Raw genomic sequence first — 21,712 nt, 5'->3', positions numbered from 1 at the left:
AGCTAACTATTGAGTGCAGATGCTCACCTGTTTGGTACAGAGATAAAATATTGTAGACCTGGAATAGCAACAGACGTAAATTTGATCCAAATCCCAGTATGTGCAAGTGGTACAGACAGTCTTTCCAGAAGTCAACTTGTGTGATGTTTTTGGAAGGAAAAGGAAATGCCTGTGTGCAGAGGATACAAGTTGCTTTTTTTTCCACATTAGCATAAAAACACTTGATCCTTCTTCTTAAAACATATTCGTTTGGATTGGTGGTAGTTGAAATAAAGTGCAGTGACTTTTTTTAGTTTTTTTCCCCCCAGACGATAAGATTTTAAGACTTAATGTGATCATTTTATTTTTAATTTGCAGTGTAGAGATTCTTAAAAAAGAAATGAACTCCACATAAATGAGTCTGTATAGTTTGATAACACTAAAGCAACCCATGTCAAGAATCAACAGTCAGGTTTTACTGATCATTGATTAATCCTATTAGTCATGGTTTGCGTAAGGTAACCCAGGTTATTGCTTCTAATCTGGTTGGTTTATCACACATCACACCACCTACAGTACCACACACATTCTCACACACTTCTGCCCAAAGCCACAGTCTTGTTTGAGTTTAAACCTCTGCCTTTTGTTTGCAGCCCTTTCTATGGAGAGGACTTCTACTTTGAGATCCCACGTCCATTTCAGTGTTTATCCTTCTATGTTTACGCCAAGAGCGTTTTCCAAAGGGACTTACCAGTTGGTAAGTCACAATAAGTACACTTTCACAAGTATATTTCCCTATCTCAATAGATGAGTTGTAATTGCATATGTGCATGTTTGGGTTTTTTTTTGTCTTTTTAGGCAAGGTATCGATCCGGAAGGATGACCTTTGTAAATACAGTGGGAAGGAGCACTGGTTTAGCCTTCATCCAGTGGATCCTAACTCTGAAGTCCAGGTAATCTCTAAGGAAGATGTTTTTGGTGATGGGTCACAAACATGTTTTACACTCAGGTGATAGCACATCCCATCCTGATTTTAATGTAAAAACTTTGTGTTTGTCTTCCACATGCTTTGAAGTTGACAATGAAGTTGTTGATAGTGACAACCGCTCACCTGTGGCTCGGCATGCATGCTTTGATAACGTGCAGCACCCCAACATAACAAGCAGGAAATTCACTCGCATGTAGTCTAAAATTTGCATGCAGATAAGATCATTTCCATGTCAAAGTAAGGTTTAATAGTCTCTGCGCAGGCTGTCATGTTTTTACAGTTTGAAATGCAGAGACAGGCTTGACTCTGTTCATCGATTGGTTGCTGCTGTTGCTGTCAGCTCTGACTAAAAAAAAATGCACCCAAGTATCTGAGCAGTCCGGCTGCAGGAAAGTGAGAGACAATATGCAAGAATCATGTCTGAGATATTTTTGCTGAGTCTTAATATCATGACATGAAGGAAGTAAAATAATTCTGTCTGACTTGTCTGACTTTTAAGCAAGAATCATATATCTACAGGATTACAGTTTGCACATTGTTAACTCTTGTAATGTAAAATTGGGAAAATCACAATCCATTGGAAAAACTAGATTTTTCCAGCAGGGAGCTTTGAAGCTTAGTACAGTGGAAACTGTTTATATTACAAATGATAAATTCATATTAGTTCAATGATGTTGTTATTATTATAGAAGTCACTATTCATACTTCTGGTTAAAAGATTTGTCAGCAGCTCACTCCTGCCTTTGTTGTGACTGCGTACAAGATGGTTACTTTAACTTTGCATACTACCTAAATCCAGGTAGTCATTCTGTTATGATACCAGCATGTTAACCTGCTCAAAGCCAAAGAGGAAATATTCTGCTGAAGTCTATACTCCGTGGGGTTTACAAAGTTGATAACTGATGCTGTTGAACCCTGAATTATTTGATAGGAAAGTTAATTGGTGAATTGTAAACTCAGGTTTTAATTTATGAATTAATTTCACTCTTAAACTAGAGCAGTTAAACTAGATCAGCTGGCTTCCTTTTTAGCCAGTTATGTGGCTACTGCAGCAGTGGCTGATGATCATGACAGTATACTATAGCTGTAGTACTGATGAGGTGTTTGTGGTCCAATGTGCGTCTTATGTGTTGAAACTGTATTGGTTTCTTTTTTTTCATTGCCTTTCAGCATTTTTATCATAATTCCTTTGAGGGGTAAGGGTCTAGTTTCTATCACATATAGGGAATGCATGTGGGTTGTTCCGTTTCAACTGTATTTTTCTTTGATCACATGTGTTTTGTGGTTTGCTTGTGTTTGGTGAAACTACAGCACACTACCACTTCTGTGCTCTAGCTAACGTATTGACTCTCACTGCCATTAGCCCACGCTAGGCTATTCTGGGTATGTGTTGCTACACTGATTCACTCACAAGTAGACACTTTCAACTGCAACGTTATATCAGTGAGTGATGGAGGTGTCATTGCAATGCTTACTGGTTTGTAGTTAAACAGCAACTGTGTGCATATCCATGCAATGTATTCTGTGGGCTGTGTTAGCCCATATCATAGTGAACCTGCTCTGTTAATGAAGATAATTACAGTAATAGGAATTGTATGAGTCAAACAACAAGTAACATTTTGACCACGTTCACTCCAAATGGGGAGGATAGGTAGTTGTAATATGAGTGTTAATTTTCTGATGATATTGGCTCATTTGGTTAGCATTATATAAGCTAAAAGGCCTATCTTGCATCAGAAAACTATTCGCCATCTCAACCAAATGTGCAGAGTGCAAGTGTGTGGGCGTTTTTTTTTTTTTTTTTTGTTTAGCTCTCTCACTCTGTCTTAGCTCTGACTTTGACACTTCCGAAGGCGAGACCTGCAGCCTTCACCGCACCTGACCCCATAAAGATCCTTTTGAATGATTTAAAAAAAAAAAAGTTCACAGCTGCTGCGGCTCCTGTCATACGTAGTAACTCCATTAACATAAAGCAGCACAAGTAGGACAGAGAATAACAAGATGTGGTTTGAAATGACAGTGAGAGAAACGGGTAACGTCTTTTTTTTTTTTTTTTTTTTTTTTTTTTTTTTTTTTTTTAAGTAAAGGCAAGTTATGAAAGTATTGTTGCATGTCTATAGTAAAATGGAGTAAGTGGTTAGACAGGCTGAATAATATAAATACATCCTACTTCTCTATCTTATTTGACCTCTTTAAGCTCATTACTGACTCTGTGAACTTGGAGTAAAGAAAGACAAACCTGTATTCATTCACTGACGTTCTCCTGAATGGAAACCCATATTCCTATAACCTGGGATTTTATGAGACACTTTTCACTCAAGACCACCAAGACACACATCATGACATGAGCCATTTGTAAGTTCTCACCTTTCGCTCTCCTCTCCTCATGTTTAACAGGGCAAGGTTCACCTGGAGATGAAACTGAATGAAGTGATCACAGAGAATGGCTCAGTAGGTCAACACTTACTAGTCCGGTGAGTACCTAGATTTCTCTCACGCCAGACAAGTGAGGTCATATCTAGTTGGTTATTGTATAATTTCTGACAAGTTTTGAAGTGAAATTGTAATCATGATAGAATTGAAAAGTTGAGAACAGCATGAGCCCCTCCTCTGGCCTATGATCACATCCTGCTTCCTCCTTTAATTCCTTCCTTCCGTTCTCATTTAATTGTGTTCCAGTTCTTTAAATTCAAGTTCTGGTTCATTTACAACATTTTTGAAAGCAAGCGAGTTTGTGTTGAAATGCTTTATCATATGCATCTTATATGGTCACAAAACAAACAGAGAATACAGGTGAAAACAACCTACAAAACTAGATATGGCCTGCAATAATACAATGAGAAGAGAAAAAGCAAAATGAAAGCGACAGAACAAGACAATGTGTAAACTGTTGTTTGACCTTAACTATAGTATCAAACATATGGATATGACAAGCAATTATGAATATGGAAATAAGTGGACAGTCCCTCTAAACCATGCAGGAAATGGACTATTAAACAGATGTGTGGTTTGAGACATGGGACTAGGACAGTGGGGCTGTTGTGCTACTGTCCTGGTCAGTTAAGCAAACTAAATCAGTGTTTTACCTTTTGTGTCAGCACAACAACAGCAACTTGAGCCTAATGACAGAGGAAACAAAAAAAACTTTCCTCTTGTCTTCTGAGCTACAGTGACTGCTGTCTAGTTGAAACACTTAATTAAAATTAGGCAAAAAAATAAACCATGTTAATAATCAATTAATCTTCAGTTCAAGCCTTCAAGCAAAGAATTGTCATAGTTGCAGCTTCTCTAATGTGAAGATTTACTCCTGTTTTTTATTTTAAATTGTAATAGACTAAATATTTCTTTTTTTGGTGTGACCAATGGCCCAAAACCCATTTTTTTAAAGTTATATATCACCTTGAACTTTGGAAATTGTGGCAGCCCCAGACTGCAGTAAATCAAATTATTTTCAGCTGTATACATTTTTTCAGTAACTATAGACATGATTTCAAAACCTCTGAAGTGAAAATATGGTGTATATGTAATGTCCCTTTTTTAAATAGATGTACAGAGGTAATCATTGATAAGATCATATCACTCACCAATCTTTGTACTGAGTGGGTTGTTTTAAGGTTTGCGATTTTCACAACATAAGTTTATCTGTTAGCTTTACCTCCTAAATGGACATCCGAGTTAGAAAAAACAAAAAATTGTTTGCAAATAATGACCGGAGACGATGGCCTGCACAAAAGAAAGCGCTCATTGTGGGTAAAGTCGAGCATATAAAGAGCACGTACAAGTGTGCATGTGTGCATGTCTTGCTGCTGCACCCCTCCCATTCATACTTGGAGAGCAGGGTAATGCAGAGGAAGTGATGGCATCTGAGCAGGAAGCCTGCGCTTCATACACTGCAAGCACTGTGGTTTTTGCTGCCGTCATTCACTATGTCACTCAGATTGTTTGCTTTAACTGTCACCTGCTCATGATCGGCCCTCCTCATGCTGTATGTGTATAGATGATGAACGTCAGCCAGGCCAGACAGGATCGCAAAGTTGGAATCACAGGTGCCAAGCTTATAATTTGCACACTTTCTATGTCTGCACGCCATCCTGTTGCAGTGCGATTACACAAGAGATTTAGGGAGCAGAGCAGAGCGAGGTGGGGCTAAGAAAGAAATAGATGCAAAGGAGACTATTGGGAATAATGTCATGACACCCATGAAGATTATACACAAACATCCTGACATCCTCCCTGCATGGCTTCTCCCTTTGGCCACACTTAGTGAAGAGCTCAATTCATTCTTATTCCCCGGTGGCTCCTGCTTAGCAGCCACATCCTGTTTAGGGTGCCGACAGTGTGTGTTTGTTGTCACCTGAAACACCAGTGAAAAAAGCAGTGGTCCCTGTGTGACATGAGCCAAACATGAGGGCAAAGCAGTACTTCTAAATGGCAGCTGTACCACCACCTTATCAATGCATAGTATTTTTTTGTTTTATTTTTTCATATTGTTTTTATATTGACAATCCAATGATGACTTTTCACTGTGTCATACTGTAGTATACAACATGAGACTGTTTTAGCTTTGGGTTAAAAGTAATTCATGGACTATAAAAGTAGTATTTCTTTTAAACATAACTTTGTGTGTTTTGTGTAAAAAATGATGCAATGGAAAGTGATTCTTATCTTTTAATCGGCTATTACTTGTCAGTTATGTAAGTTAATTCAGAAAAAAAATTCTGAGACATCAGAATGAGTGTGAAAGCTTTTATGACTTTTGATTGTTCTGTTGTGGCTCATGTGTGATACCTGGGGGGGGTAACAACGAAACGCAAAACTAAATGTCTGCTTTAAAAAAAAGTTTAAAAAGCCACAAATGTGTTTAACAATGCTGGTTGTTTCTGAACTAGTTTATCCCTATTACAGTGAATAGTAAACTCCAGAGTTTGATAAAAGTCTTTTTATTTTTTTACTCAGTGCAGTTATAATGTAGAACATATATGCTTTTGCACCAGTGCATCTGTTGAACCAACAAGAAATGATTTACCATTTATGTTCTGAAGGAAGCTGATCTCTCCCGAGGTTTAGATCACCTCATGCTTGAAATATTGAAAATAAAGCTCCAAGTTGACTAGCTGCACAGTGTCATGTAGTGGATGTTGCTCTCTAAGTGAAATATATTATAGACATGTAATACAACTGGTGTAAATTAACATAATAATAAGCATAATTAGTTCTAAAATCACAGTAATTGTTGTGTTAATTGATATATTTGCTTATTTCTTTGTGACACCTATAGGATAATAGAGTGCCAGGGACTGCCTTTGATCAGCGGGCAGAACTGTGACCCTTATGCCACCGTGTCACTCGTTGGACCTGCCAGGTAACTCTGAATTACACACACACTGCAGCAGTGTACTGTATATGGTTATTTTATTCTATGCATGTTAAAATGTGTTGTTTGATTTTTTGAGACAAAAATATGAAAACATTACTGAAATAAAAATAAAATATTTAGTTAATTCAGCATCACAAGATAGTGTTATTCTGTATGTCGTCTATGTGCCCTATGACAGAGTCCTGCTCTCTCAGAAAATGTCAGTCATTTAAGTCCAAAGTCAAGAGCCCAGTTGTTCATCAACTAGCTTTTTGTTTTGTTTTGTTTTCATTGTGATTTAAATGAATTTATACAGTAGGTCTGACTGTCCAAACCTCCTCAAGCAGGATATCTCAAAGCATCACAGCTCTGACTGTAAATTTCAACTCACCTGTTGCCACAAGCTTGGACTTTTGTGCAACTAGTAAGACGAGATCTGAAGATCTTCCATTACATCCTGGCATACATACTGCAGTGTCATGAGCTCAGCCATGTAACCTGGAACCAGACCGTGTGCAGTACATATTGCCAGATGTACTAGAGGACAGCTAAAACTACTGTAACATGTAGAGAACTTTGGTTAAGGCAGGAATATAATTAATTACATTTAATTGACTTCATTTTATATCAATCAAACTTTATTCATATAGCACGTTTTATAAAGGTTATTCACCCTAACCCCTAACCCTAACCCTAACCCTAACCCTAAAGGTTATCACAGTTAATTGACAAGCTGATAATAAGATAGAAGAAGGACAATTTATAAATGTTCTTCAGTCATATTTTTAAAAGTCACTGTAATCTTGGTGCAAAGATCCAAAACCGAAATTTCAAAAGCAATGGAAAGCATAATCTGTCATGTATACATGTATAGATGTTATATACATGTATAGATGTTTAAGGAACCTTTTGTCTTTCTGGACATTTTTCCTGAAGCTCATCATAAGAGTTTGTGTAACCTTTCTCCTCAGGTCTGACCAAAAGAAAACAAAAGTAAAGAAGAAAACCAGCAACCCTCATTTTGAAGAGACTTTCTTCTTTGAGGTAAATTGTGCTCCTACACACTTTGCTGTCTAACCACATGATAGGCTTGTTTGTGTAAGTAAGCCTAATTATAAACCAGAGAAGCTTTTAGGCAATTTTCTGGAAAGTGTTGGAGATGCCTGAACTGGTTGACTTGTCCATCCTCAGGTCACACGGTCCAGCAGCTACTCTAAAAAGTCTCATTTCCAAGTGGAGGAGGAGGACATTGAAAAACTAGAGATCAAGTAAGTTTTTTTCCCCTCTCTCATTTGTACTTTTGTGTGACTCCTTCTGTCTGTCTCTCTCTCTCCCTCTCTCTCGTTCCCCTTCTTATAGTCTTGACAGAAAGAAAAATTATTTCTTAACAACTTGAAGACAAAAAAAGTGAATTTGGATCTGGTGTGTTCTGACTACTGATATAGAGAGCCTTGGTTTCTGGTTAAGGATATGTGGGGCTTCCATCACAGCTCACTGGGTAAGACTAGACAGATTTAAAGGTAAATACTCATGCATGGCTTTGAGGTTTGGATTTGAGGTGATGTCATTGCACGGGTATTGTATTGGCTTTAATGCACCAAACAGGTAAGCACCACTGAGAGGTGAATATTTGAAAAAAAAAAAAATAAAAACTCTGTTTGCAGTTTATTGGAAGTGGTTGTGTTTGTGCTGAACACACAACAAAAAGGTTACCTGACGTGTGTATGTAGTTTGATTGTATTTTAACGTCACATGTTCATACATAAAATACATTGTCTCAGTTTGCATCCTCTACTTTTTGCAGAGTTGATTTGTGGAACAATGAGAATCTGGCTCAGGATGTGTTTCTGGGGGAGACGCGGGTGCCTGTCAAGATCCTGCGAAACGATCACATCCACAAGGCCTGGTGAGGACTAGACACAAGAAAATGACTTCACACTTTAAAGAATAATGAAGGCTTTATACTTTCCAGCGTTTCTACTGTGTCTGTGCCTCTCACTTCCAAGCCTGTTGGTTCATAATAAAGACGTGAGGTTTTAAAAACAGGCCACAAATATGTACCATCTTTTCCGTACAGCTCTTAATTCAGGCACTTTAGTCAAACTGCCTCGCTCCTTTCATGCAGCCACATGCAGTCAAAGCTTTTCACACACATAGACCTGTTGTTTTGCCTTAAAGGCTTTCATACACACTGCAAAGGTTGTCAATGAATAGGCCCATTTTAGATTTTCAGGAAAGATAATAGGAGCTCTTTTAGTTCAAATGGGGCTAGCCTGTCTCTTTGCTAGAAGTTATTGGACTGTGAAACATGAGGGACAATGAAAATAAGTCCAGGACTTCACTGTTCTCTCCCTGACCGGACTCTCTGATGCATTTCTTTTTCTTTATAAATGTGTTCGATTGTTGGTAATAAACAAAACTAAGCCAGAAACGTGTTACTGTGACGTCATGGCTTCGTCGCTTTCCTCTTAACTACAGCAGTTTTTTTACACTTAGGAGCTGCTTTGTCTCTCTGTCCAGGATCTCCTGTAAGAACTGTAACTGTACTCCTAAGTTTTGCCTTGTAGAAAGTGATTTGAAAATCTGTGTGTGTGTGTGTGTGTGTGTGTGTGTGCGTGTGTGTGTGTGTGTGTCCCAGCTTTGCGTCAGTGTAGGTGATATGGGATTATGCCAGATAGCAATCTGTTAGTACATGAGGGCTGCGAGTTGAGTGCGTGGGTGGCTTTTTGCATGGTGGCAGTACCTCATGTCCTATGTTTATGCTGGAAATAGTCCATGCGCACACATGAAAATTGAGCTTCATAAAATCAGAGCAGGTGATCTGTTGACTTCTTCAGAGAAGCAGCTCTGTGTGCCACGATTACAGATGAAGACAGCTTAAAGACAAACCTTCAGTGCGTAAAGGCAGCTTTTAGAAGCACTGCAGTTCAACTCTGTGCTTGATCACTTTGTTTTTTGCTCCACCTGTTGGCTTCCACGAAGATGTGCATGCAGCAGAAATATGAGCAATGTTCTCTTAACTATTCAACACATGCTTTAAACTAAAGTGGATGTTACTCATTCCACAGGAATTGTTAAACGACTGGAAAAATAAGGAGCAGATGGCAAAGACAGTTGTTTGATTTATATAGTATAGACAGGAAGAGTTCAGATTTATTTAGTGGCACTTAGAAACCCCCTTTACGAGACGTTTGAGCTGCTTTCAGAGCTACAGTAGCTACAGTTACAAATCCTCTTTTAAAATATGCTTTACTGTTTATATTGGGTTTTGGCTTTTTTTTCCAGCTACTTGTTAAAATGTTGATCTGTATGAGTCTCAAATGCAGTTTTTTTTTCCATAAGCACAATTGATCCAGTTAGAACACCATCATTCCAATGCAGTGTGTTTATATAAAGTCTGTTTCTTACATGTCGCTGTTTATACTGCTTGTGTCCATTGTTCACATACGCATGTTCAGCTGACTTCTTTTATTAAAGGTACCTGCTTGCGCTTCCTTTCCTGTTTTCACACCAGGTCCAGGATATGTGCTTCCGAAGGGCAATATTTATCTTGTTGAAGTTTCCTTTTTCAGTCCAATAAAGTTTAGGGAGCCATTTTCTTTCTTCAGTTGCCTTTTAGCTGATAATAATTAGTACAGTTGGTTTCTGTTGTGCTGAGCAGCTGGTTTCAGGTCAGGAGGAGCCACTTTCCAATCAGTCTATATTTCTTTAATGCAGTAGAATAATTTAAATGATTTAATTCATTATTTAATATGTGTGCAATTTATACAGTATGTTGTGTTGTGCAGACGGCAGTAGTCCAGAGTTACGACATACACTGTTGAGCCCTCTGAAGGTATATTTCAACACATCTGTGATTGAAAGTGCCAAGATATGACTGACATTCACACACATGTCACCTCAAACATTCAAGCTTTGTCTCCTAAAATCTCCATTTCTTAGTAGTTTGATTAATCATGGCACTGCATTGTTTTTTTTCTCTTCCAACACAGCACACTAACAAAACATCTGTCTGTCTTTCTGTGTCTTAAAGGTATCTCCTCCAACCTAAAGGCAATGGCAGCAAGTCCAAGTCTGATGATTTAGGATCGTTGCGTTTGAAGCTGACCTACATAGAAGACACAGTGCTGCCATCTGCCTGCTACACACCACTCTGCAACCTGCTGCTCAAATCCCCAGATGTGAAGGTTGGACAATTGTTAGAATTATAGTAAATCCTTAAATGGACAGAAATTGAAATAAATAAATAAATCACATACTTGTCACACACACTTTTCCAGAAAATGTTCAGATATTCTCATTGAATTTATTTGTTACTCGTTGTGTTATTTCTGTGTTACTTCATACTCTTCTCAGTACAGTCAGTCTGTGTTATTTCCATTTTTCACCCACTCACCTTCCGCACTTTCTCTTTTTGCCACCATCAGCCCATCTCAGCATCAGCAGCACACATCTTAGGGGACATCTGCAGAGAGAGATACGAGGCCGTTCTGCCAATGGTTCGACTGCTGCTCCACCACAATCGCTTTGTGCCTTTTGTCTCTGCTGTGGCAGTGTTAGAACTGGACAACACTCAGTGAGTAATCTCACATGCCTACACTACAGATACAGTGTGGTGTTTGGTCAAACTGTTACTTCTCATAGCCTTAAGTTCTGTTTTTGTTATTTTTGTAGTCCCTGCCATCATTCCCATTGGCGATAACATAATCAAAGTCAAATTTAAAACAGAAAGCAACTACAAGCATTTACAAGGGACATTTTTAATAATATATTTCAAAATTGGGCTGTTCTTTAAATGTTCTCATTAAATCCATATCAAAAATGTTCATTAATGTGTGGAAAATCAGATGAGTAAATTACCACTGTGTCCATACAGGGAGGCTAACACTATATTCCGTGGCAACTCACTGGCAACGCGCTGCATTGACGACATGATGAAGATTGTGGGAAAGAACTACCTGGCTGTTACCCTGAAGCCTGTAATAGATGAGGTACAAGCAACAAGGAAATACATCAACTCACATTTCCAGTATAAATGCCACAATTAACATGAATCACTGAGGTCAATATGGAAACTTCCACATGAATAATAGCTGTCTCTCTTTGAAAACAAGCAGATATATCTTCAGTTGCCTCCACACAGCTTGCATGAATACTAATTAGAATTGTAATGTTTAAAGAAATAGCCTCCTCTTTTATTATTGTATGTGTGACTTAATGTTATGACCATTTAAAAAAAACCTAATTTGAGTTTGTGACTTATCAAGAACCAAAAAAGCAGCAATAGCACTGTGATGTCTGCAGCATTAGCTCGCTTATGATCTCCTGTTGGTGTCCTTCAGAGAAATTTACAATACACAAAAACTTATAATCAGTTTTTGTTAATTTCACATTAACAGATTATGCCTGGCTCTGATTATTTGCTTTCTTGTGTTTTTAATTCTATTGTAGATTTGTGAATCCAACAAAACCTGTGAGATTGACCCCATTAAACTAAAGGAAGGGGACAACGTGGAGGTCAACAAGGTAAATGCTTACAGACCTTGATGGGTTTACCATTGCAAGATATTTGTTTTCCTCTGTATCATATGTGTATGTTTGTGTTCCCTATGTAGGAGAATCTTCAGGGTTATGTGCAGAAAGTCTTCTCCTCCATCACACAGTCCAGTGCCAGTTGTCCCCCACTGATGTGTGATGTCTTCAGGTCACTGAGACACTTGGCCTGCAAACGGTTCCCAGGTACATACTTGAGTCCCGTTAAGAGGCTATTGTGCTGTCTTTTGTAGCTATTTGTTCACAGGAAGTGCTTTTCAAACATCTAAAAGAAACCAGTGTGCATATTTTAACACAAGCTTATGTCACGTTACACTCTGATTCCATCACTGCCACTCATAACAACATGAAACAACTGTGTGATAAGTGTGAGGGGGGGGGGGGAAGAAAGCTTGTCTTTTATTAGAAAAATAATCCACACATTAATTGGCTATTTTGATATTAATATCATTTAGCATAGGGAGTTAAATGACATTGTGGTCAAAGGAAGTCATGCATGTCAGATGAGGACTTTACTGCAGCTTTCTCAGCAGTTTTGATTATTCACAGTGATAACAAGAGTGGATATGATTTGTGCAATGGGTTCAATTTTCAAGCTTTTACCACATGTGAAGATGTCCATCTGAATCTAGAGCCAAATCTCAAACTTTTACTTTTTTCAAATTTGATTCTAACAGGAGTGTTAGACACATTCATAATAAAAAGATGATAGTTTAAAAGTCATCCAGAGTTGCTTATTGATCCATATAGCTTCTTCTGGAAAGCCAGAATCCATTCTTACATGTTCTTTCTTTCCACAGCTGACCCTCATGTTCAGTACTCAGCTGTCAGCAGCTTCGTGTTCCTGCGGTTCTTTGCCGTCGCTGTTCTTTCTCCACACTCCTTCCAACTACGTTCACATCATCCTGTAAGTGGCCCTCGCGTCAGTGAGCAGACCGCTCAATAAATGCAGACTGATATCACCTGTGTCACACAGTATTATTATTTCATCCATTTTCTTTCTTTTCTAGGATCCTGAGATTTCCCGCACACTCACGCTCATCTCAAAAACCATCCAGACACTGGGCAGCTGGGGTAGTTTGTCAAAAAAACTGGTAAGATGAACAGTAGTTATGTAACAATGCAAAGAGGGGAAAGACGGGTGTATAACTGTTGTATTGTATCAGTTGATTCCTGATTCCTTACTGAAGACCTTACTCTGGCCTGACAACACTGAATCGTGTTAGATGTGCTGTTTATGTGCAATTATCACATTTATATCACATGTTGATCTTAATTCTTTATTTTCTCTCTTTTTAGTCTAGTTTCAAGGAAACCTACATGTATGACTTCTTCAAATCATTCCAAGAAGATAAGTGTATCGAAAAAGTTAAAAAGGTATTTTTTTTTTATTGTTCTCAAACATGTATAGAAAGTTAATGTTACTTTATTTATTAGTTCTCATTTCTAATTGTAAGCACTGGTATCATTGACTGTCTACTCTGTTTCCAGTTTCTTGATGAGATATCTTCTAACATCAGCAAAGGGTCCAGCGGGTTGGAGGACGCTGTGGTTCTCAAGGAGGGGTGAGTGTTAGTGATGAACAATGCCTGAGTCTGCAGGAAAGGTGATATAAGATTGAAGAGTAATGTTTTTCTGTAGCTGTGTTTCTATAAACTTATTTTTATGCACATTTTAAAGTATGACAAAAAATCAATGGAAAATTCAAAAAGGTTTTTACGCTCGCTGTAGGTGAATTTTGGAAATGTCGAAAAAGCGTTTAGTCACAGAATGGATAATAGAAACACGTGCTGAATACATAATGACATAGTGAACATTTAGCTCACATGACTGACCAGCTGTTTGATACATGCAGTATTGTTTGTGAATGTTTCCTCAGAAGAAGTCATTCATTGTTTGCTGTATAGTGTGGAGAAAACAACCTCTGCAGCCTTGACAGTTCCTTTTGAGTTTTATTATCCATTAGAGTAAACATAAAACATTAGTTTCTGCAGACATGCAGCGTTTCACTTTTTTTAAAACACTTCTGTCAACTTGAAAGACACACACACAAAATAACATGGCCAGAGATACTCAGACGCTGAGTCCTCATGTGAGTCGAGCAAAAAAATGTCAGATCTTAAAAAAATCCCATGGTACAACTTAGATTCAGACACAGATTGACAATAAAATAATCAAGTTAGATTTTGCAGCAGTTTTATTCCTGTTTAATAAATTAGAAATGTGTAATGGACATTTTCAGTGAAACAAAAAGAAAAACAAAATACTTATTAATGTTACTGAAACTGTTTATTTGCTCACCTCCAGTGAAACATGTTAGTTTTTAATCATCATGTTGGTGTGTCGCCCTCATAGGGAAGTACAGAAACGAGGCCAGGGGAAAAAACGCCTTGGCAAGAAAAACTTTAAGAAGAGATGGCTGCGAGTGACCAACAGAGAGCTCTCCTACCACAAACATAAAGGTGAGATCACAGTCTATACAGAACTAGTGGTATAATATAGTCTACTGCATGTATGTCTGTCTGTCACAGTATCATTCTTCATGTAACCATCAGATGGCACCAAAGAACGTTTTCTGCGTCTTCCAATCTCACTCATAGCAGGTTTAACTGAAACTGGGAGAAATTGATTTTATTGTACTTTTATTCTTTTTAGTCACTCATAGATGGAATTAATATGTATCTAATCATTACGTACATATGCATCTCTATGTGAATTAAATTATTTTTTAATTTAGTGGTCTTATCATACTTGTACATACTGTACATGCGTAACTTCAAACATAGATAATAGAATTCCTTCTCTGCCTGCACATGTAACTACATAGATTTATGGACCGTTAATGAGAAGAAATTGAAAAATTAGGGTCACAACACGGTTAAGTATGTGATGAATCTGCCAGAACTGATGGGTTGTTAACTATGTGATATGATATGGGTTGTTGTTTTTTAAAGCTTTTTAAAGGAGAGGGGAACAGAGTGAATCTTATTTAAACAAAGGGTTGAGGGTCAAGGCTGTTGGTTATATATATTATAATAATTTAGATTAATTGTCTTCATGGTGGCATCTAGAGAGAATTTTAGGCACCAGCAAGGTATTGGTATTTAAAGCAGCAATTTGTGATTAAACTTGAATGGAAACAATATCTTTAATATACATAAATCTACTAATCCTGAATTACAGGTTATGGATCCATAGTTTCTTTTTGTTTCTTTTAAATCCAGGTTAAACACATTTCTCTTCTCCTGTGCTTATGATTGAGCTCTTTTAAAGCACTTTACATTTTAATCTTTCATTTGCACTCTATGTCCTTTTAATGATTTTAAAGCAAATTTATTATTTTATGCTGCAATCATTCTATTTATGTCTTTCTATTTTTCTGTACTTTGTTTTTATTATGGGGGGGTGGGGTGGGGGTTAATTGTATGTTTTAAGTTTCTCAAATTACATGTTTTTCTGTTTTATGTAAAGCACATTGAGTTGCCATTGTGTATGAAATGCGCTATATAAATAAAACTGCCTTGCCTTGCCTTGTTGTCAGCCACCACTGATACTGTAAGAGAGGAGCTGGCATGTGCACATTATCTCATCTGTACAAATGTTTTTGTTTGTGTCAAACCTGATATTTTGGATGACATCAAATTTAACTTTGCACAAATGTCAAAATATACCCAAACTGCTGTGAGTGAAGCTAAATGCAGTGCTTCCTTTGTGTTGCTTAACATCCCTGGGATAACACAATACACAAAACACGACAATATGCAGTATGTTACCAGCCTTTGCATCTTTCACAGGAAGCAATTAGCAAGTATACATCATAGCAGAGAAAAGGAGCTTCTGTAGTGAAGACTTCTGTAAAAAAATATGACTAAGATATAGGTTGTAACGCTCCAGACTGTGACACAATTTTGACTGAATGACTTCTTCTTTTTAGGGAAAGAGGCCCTCTGCATCATCAATGTCAAAAATATCCAGGCAGTGGAGAAACTGGATGAAAGTGCCTTTAACCGCAAAAATGTAAGCTTCAGATATCTAGTCATCACACCTGAAAGTCCCCCCCCCCCCCCCCCCCCTGTAATGGAAACTTAAGTCCCAGCACCAGCTCTTCAAGTTAAAATAAACAAATGATGAAATATTGTATTTCTTGTCTCAGGAGGATTTGTTGACAGCGTGTTAAATGAATGTGAGTCTTAATTTTGACAGCAGCAGATGGTCAAGTACATTGTAATTCCTCCCTATACCTGGAAAACCTTGAGTTCTTGCATTTAGACCTTTTTATTTAAAGCATGAAGAAGGAAAATTACACAATTTGATCAAAATCTCCTGAAGATCATCTTGGAAAAAGTTTTTAAATGAAACAAAATTAAGCTCAGGTTGTTAAATGTAAACGTATATCTAAGAAGAGCTGTTTCTTTTGTGTCAGATGTTTCAGGTGTTCCACTCTGAGAAGCCGCTGTATGTTCAAGCAGGTAACTGCGTCGAGACCTGTGAGTGGTTGGAGGTCCTGGGTCAGGTCAGTCGCTGTAATGAGGGACGCCTTTCCACTTTCCACCCATCAAACTACACCAGTGGCGCCTGGCAGTGCTGTAAAAACACGAATAACTACGCACCAGGCTGTAAGCCCTGCACAACGTGAGTCTTTCCCATCATCATCATCTTCATCATCACCACCAGGACAAGAAACATACAATCTATTATTAAATATTCTAACCTCTGTTTGTGGGACGTTTACAATAAACACCTCATAAATTTCCTCACTGCTGATTTGAGACCGTGCCAGTGGTGGTAAATTCAGCTCTTGCTTGTCCAAAACTAGAACTGTTAGGACTGAAAAAAGTAATGCTGTGTGGAGAGAGCTGATCCAAGAACACGTAAGAGAACAGGCTGCGTGAAACGATAAATACAAAACAGTTTTATAACACAAAGCGGAGGTGGGCTGTTTTATGTCGGCAGCACAACGCTCTGTCTATCTGTTGCCATAAACTGATGTGTGGACGGACACACATGCAAACAGCAACCTGTCTATAATAGCATTAAAGAAGCTAATCTTTAAATTTGAATCATTTCAAATATGAAAACTTTCCGGGAAGCATTTTAAGCACTTGAGATATACAATATTGAGTGCATTTTTTTTTTGTTACCAATGTTTTGCACCACCTCATGTCATGGCACCACCTATAACGTCCTTGAGATAGCACCACTTTGCACCCCAATAATATGTGCTCCAGCATCCCTCTCTGTCTGCAAAGCATGCAGAGTGGATCCTCTCTCAGCCCCCAAACATGCAGGTGAGATGGAGAAGGAAGGGTGTCATAAACAGACTGCAAGAGGAAGGATATGCAATAAGGTGACCTGGGAACCTTGTTGCACTGCTTTTGCCATCTGCCTTTCTTGCTCTCGGGTCCGAACTTCCGCCGGGACCATGCCCCGCCTGGTTCTTGCATCCGCGTTTCCCCATCGCTGAAAATGTGTAGAGCCGAGGCCTTGCCACTGGGACGATGTCGCGCAGCTTTAGAGAGCTAATTGCTTGCTCTACAGCTGCTTTGGCTGTCCACTTGCGCCCAGACCTGGTTGTGACACCTGCTCGCTTCACCAGGTCGTCATTGGAATCAATGAGGCTTATTTGGACTCTACATTTGGCGACCTTGAACTCTTCCACAACCGATGATAGGGGGAATTGAATTTGGACAGGAACAGGACAGGAGAGATAGTACATCCTGTGGGGATTCCCTTCTGGAGGTCCAGCCAGTTGGTTGTAAAAGAGGTGGATGTGAATCTCAGTTTGAACCCCCCTAGATAGTTGGTGATCATGTCCTTGACGGCTTCAAGGATGTGGTAGTGGTCGAGCCCTTGTTGGTTTAGTTCGTGTCGGACTGACCTGTAAGCGTTCGCCAGATGTAGCCAGACTACTGTGAGGTCGCCTTTTCTAGGACTATTTGATCAAAATGGAAAATGTACTGTTTAGTTAAACGTAGCATTTATTGTTTTTGTAGCTGTGTATTGCCCATTTAGAACAAAAAAATGTGGGTTAGACACTGGCAGTCGCACCTGAATCACAAGTCATGATCTCCAAACTGCCATGTCTCTTTCATTAAGCTGTTCAGCTCTATTTTCCCTTTTTTCTGTTATTTTTTAATACACGGAGTTCACAGAAAAGCTTGGTTGGGTTTGTTTTCATTTTACAAATGGAAATATTATCCTCCTCTCTCTACTACTCACTCTTACTTGACATATTTTATTTGTTCTCTCTTGTTTCAGCACCATGCTGGCCAACCTGCAGCTGGACATAGACTGCGATCGGGAAGCAGAGAGAATATTCTCCCTCCTTTCTTCAAATGATACCAAGCTCCAGAATATGGAGGGTCAGTGTGAAATGTTGGATCTGTTAAGTAGAAGGAGAGAGCAGGATTTGATGAATATTCATGTTGTCCAATGTCACAAAAACTGCCCCAAACCACATTTTGGAGCATTACATCATTATTAGAGGCCATAACGTCTATAATGATTTAGAGATGTGTTCACATGTCTTGAGTCCAAGTTGTGAAATAGGCTTCAAAATTATGTTTTTCATTGTTTTGGCTTTCATTTTTGAGGGTGTTTTCCATATTTGATGTAGGTCTTGCAACCCTTTTCTTTTAATGTAGAGTTTTAGTCGGACAGTGCAGCAGGAAATGTATTGTTCTTGGCTGGCAAAGTCAGTCACATGACCTGAATCATAAAGACTCAAACTGTCTTGTGATGTGTGCCCTCTCCTCAGATGCATGTGCCAGTATGGCAGTGTATCAGGGCCCTCAGCGAGAGCAGGAGGAATACTCCAAGTTCACCATTCAGGAACCCAAAGAGACCTTTCAGACACTCAAACAGCTCCGAAACATCATGAAGGAGCTTCAGACGCAGCACAACATCAGGAGCGACACCACAGCGCAGTACGGCAGCCTGTAAGTGTGGACTGTTAGACTTCAATCACACACACACACAGACACACACACACACACACACAGAAAAAACACTCACTCATCTTTGTTATTGCTGCTGTTTCAGGGACAACCCGATTGTGGGGAAAACCTCCTAACCAGGGCTGGCAGATGGGGCCTGAGACAGCCGTGCCAGCAGGTGTCAGTCAATCACAAAGACCACCACAGTGACGCACTGGTGGGCATCTCGAAGGAGCCCTGGGAGTTGTTCCAGCAAGGATGACCACTGTGTGTCCAGGAAGAATACGAGCGATACACCCTGACCTCCAGACATCACGAGTCCACTACAGCAATGACAACCTAAGAACAGGAAGTCCAACAAACTCGAAATGAGCGACCCCTTAGGCATTGTCGCCACCTCCTCCTCTCCTCTGCCTTTAGGTACCTTCTTAAAGAGACTCCCTCCTTGTCTTAATTCGCGTCCTCTTTTACAGCTGTGTGAAAAAGGCATCATTAGATGGTGTGTGAATAGGCTGCTAATTTTTTTTATTCACCCAGTTTTATATCAACAGCTGTGATGATGCTCTTACAATCTTCTATTTTTTTTTTTTTTTTTTTTGAGGATTTGCTCTGACATCTGTCCTAAGAGTTGAATGATAATCATCATCTTTATGGAGGAATGTCCTCTATTTGTGCCCGTGTACACTATATACACTCTTTCTCTTCTCTTGTAGTGTCCTTCCTCTTCTGAACAAATGTATATATTTTCTGAGTTACATGAAAACCAACCTGCCTTACTTTGATGGATGTGTCTTTCACATAAAATGCTGAGGGAATAATGCAGAAGCACTTTAAATATTTGGAGCACTCCAAATGAAAGAAATGATTAGATACTTGGTATCAGCTTTCCCCTTTTTTGATCAGTTACATGATCTCCAGAACATTTGTGTCTCATTCCTGTACAATAACTTTTATATAACCTGTAGATTTTAAGATATTTTTCTTGACCAAAGACAATTTCATAGGTTTGACTTGAAAAAATAATTAATGTATTTTGAATACAAATCTTTTAAAAATGGAGACAAATTAAATATATATATATATACATATATATATGTGTGTGTGTGTGTGTGTATGTGTGTATATATGTGTGTGTATATATATGTGTGTGTGTGTGTGTGTGTGTGTATGTATGTGTGTATATATATATATATTAGTTTATGTGTACGTTTCGCTAACATATCCTTTACTTTTTAGTGACTTAAGGCAAGCAGACTGCATGCGTTTTAGTTTTGACTCCTGATAGCACATGATTGTGGTGTAGAGTTGTATTTCCCTGTGATTGTGAATCGTATCGGTACGGTGTACATCAGGTCTGTGCGGTCACATTGAAAGCAGAAGTGTCGCAACATATCTGTAGTCGTGCTCATGTTAGGCTAATGTTGGAAACAATTGGAGGAAATGCAGAGAGGAGTCAGTCAGAATAACAAATGAATCCTCATCACCTGGAAATGAGTCCCAACAATCACAGCAACCAACACATTATGTTATCGTTCTGTTTTTTTTATGATCAGCACTCGGCAGCTTCAGCTGTTGTTCTTGGCAGTTTTAGAGAATTAGTTTGAAATGTGGCGCTCTGTGAATAAGAGGTAAATATCTTTAGCTTTTCCCCAGCTGTTAGGTGAGGCACTCCCTGTTAACATGTTTTCTTTTAGTGACGTTATCAGTCTATTGATGAATCTGTTGGCATTTCACAAATTGTCAGAGCCCAAAGTGATGTCTTTTTTTGTTTAAGGGAAAAAAATGAAAAGTATTCAGTTTATAATGATATGAAACTTAAACAAGCAACCAAATCCTTAAAACATTTGCCTGATGACTTGTACTTGTATTTTTCTTTCATTCGACACATCAATTGATCAACAAAATCAATTTTGTGCTGAACAGAACTGATGAACAATCTTTTATTTAATCTTTTTTTTTTATTTTATTTTTTTAACTTTTCTCCCTTTTTTAATGAATTGCATTATCTGCCCATCTGAACAATGAAGTGTTGGAAAAATATTAAAGAAACTTGAATTTATATTCGCAACAAAAGTTGAACATTGAATGCTGATGATAAAACAGGGTTAACGGTGTTTTCCTAATACTTGTGTCTTTGGTCCGTCATATATTTCTAACATGCATGTCTTGTGTATTTAACGATATATTTTTCTAGGAAGATGTTTTTGTATCTTTTTTTGTTTTTAAACACTGATTACATGTGTTTGCTATACTGGTACAATTTCTCATTGTCTTCATTACTTTATCAAGCCTGGCCGCTTCTGTTAGTGCCGCCTGACCTATACCTTAACTGATTGTACGTGGTAGTAGTTGCTGCCAAACCTCTTGTTGCAGATAGCTAATGCAGTGTTACTGAAGTGAATGTTGTCTGTAAATTCCCACTGAGCTGCGTCTGGCACTGATTGTGTTCACATGCAGGCTGTAAGTGAATGAACGGCCTGATGGGAACCAAAATAAAACTGTAAACTGTTTTTTTGTTTTTTTGTTATTGATCATTGGTTGAACTTTATGTGAAAGTTTTCAGTTAAATTGGGCTCAACTAGATTACTCTACCAAATTTCAACTATAATACTTAGATATGAATCTAAGCTATTTATTAGTACTATAAAAAATAAGCTTGCAGGTCAATTTCTTTTCAACATCTTTTTCTTTTCTTTTTTTTCTTTTTTTTTTTAAAGGGGAGCGAGTACTCTCTCTGGTAGCGTTATTCATCTGCGTATGAAGACGTTTTGGGCTTTATTTTCACTCACTCAGTGGCTCCTGTATAATTATCTACTTTTTGATAAGGGAAATTCTTCATTTTTTTAGTTTTGTTTTTTTTATGTTGGTACATTTTCCTCCAATGAGATCAGTCCTTGTTAG

At 38.3% G+C, this 21,712-nt stretch overlaps 1 protein-coding gene across 1 annotated transcript in view; it reads left to right on the top strand.

Annotated features, from left to right (window-relative positions):
• rasa2 (RAS p21 protein activator 2) overlaps window positions 1-20,904 on the top strand; it is a 28,804-nt gene extending 7,900 nt beyond the window's left edge. Inside the window, exons 3-24 of the mRNA XM_053321396.1 lie at window positions 633-736; window positions 838-932; window positions 3,365-3,441; window positions 6,246-6,329; window positions 7,295-7,367; window positions 7,515-7,591; window positions 8,128-8,229; window positions 10,357-10,510; window positions 10,751-10,899; window positions 11,200-11,314; window positions 11,775-11,849; window positions 11,939-12,062; window positions 12,677-12,783; window positions 12,887-12,970; window positions 13,176-13,253; window positions 13,368-13,441; window positions 14,232-14,338; window positions 15,811-15,893; window positions 16,300-16,508; window positions 18,135-18,238; window positions 18,634-18,814; window positions 18,918-20,904. Coding sequence (XP_053177371.1) covers window positions 633-736; window positions 838-932; window positions 3,365-3,441; window positions 6,246-6,329; window positions 7,295-7,367; window positions 7,515-7,591; window positions 8,128-8,229; window positions 10,357-10,510; window positions 10,751-10,899; window positions 11,200-11,314; window positions 11,775-11,849; window positions 11,939-12,062; window positions 12,677-12,783; window positions 12,887-12,970; window positions 13,176-13,253; window positions 13,368-13,441; window positions 14,232-14,338; window positions 15,811-15,893; window positions 16,300-16,508; window positions 18,135-18,238; window positions 18,634-18,814; window positions 18,918-18,948 — 2,287 coding nt within the window. The 3' untranslated portion in view covers window positions 18,949-20,904. The remainder of the gene's footprint in view (window positions 1-632; window positions 737-837; window positions 933-3,364; window positions 3,442-6,245; window positions 6,330-7,294; window positions 7,368-7,514; window positions 7,592-8,127; window positions 8,230-10,356; window positions 10,511-10,750; window positions 10,900-11,199; window positions 11,315-11,774; window positions 11,850-11,938; window positions 12,063-12,676; window positions 12,784-12,886; window positions 12,971-13,175; window positions 13,254-13,367; window positions 13,442-14,231; window positions 14,339-15,810; window positions 15,894-16,299; window positions 16,509-18,134; window positions 18,239-18,633; window positions 18,815-18,917) is intronic.
• The last annotated feature ends 808 nt before the right edge of the window (window positions 20,905-21,712 follow it).

This window comes from Scomber japonicus, chromosome 6, assembly GCF_027409825.1.
Source record: "Scomber japonicus isolate fScoJap1 chromosome 6, fScoJap1.pri, whole genome shotgun sequence".
NCBI lineage: Eukaryota > Metazoa > Chordata > Actinopteri > Scombriformes > Scombridae > Scomber > Scomber japonicus.
Note: the sequence above shows the minus strand (reverse complement) of the source record. Positions and strands in the feature narration are given on the sequence as shown.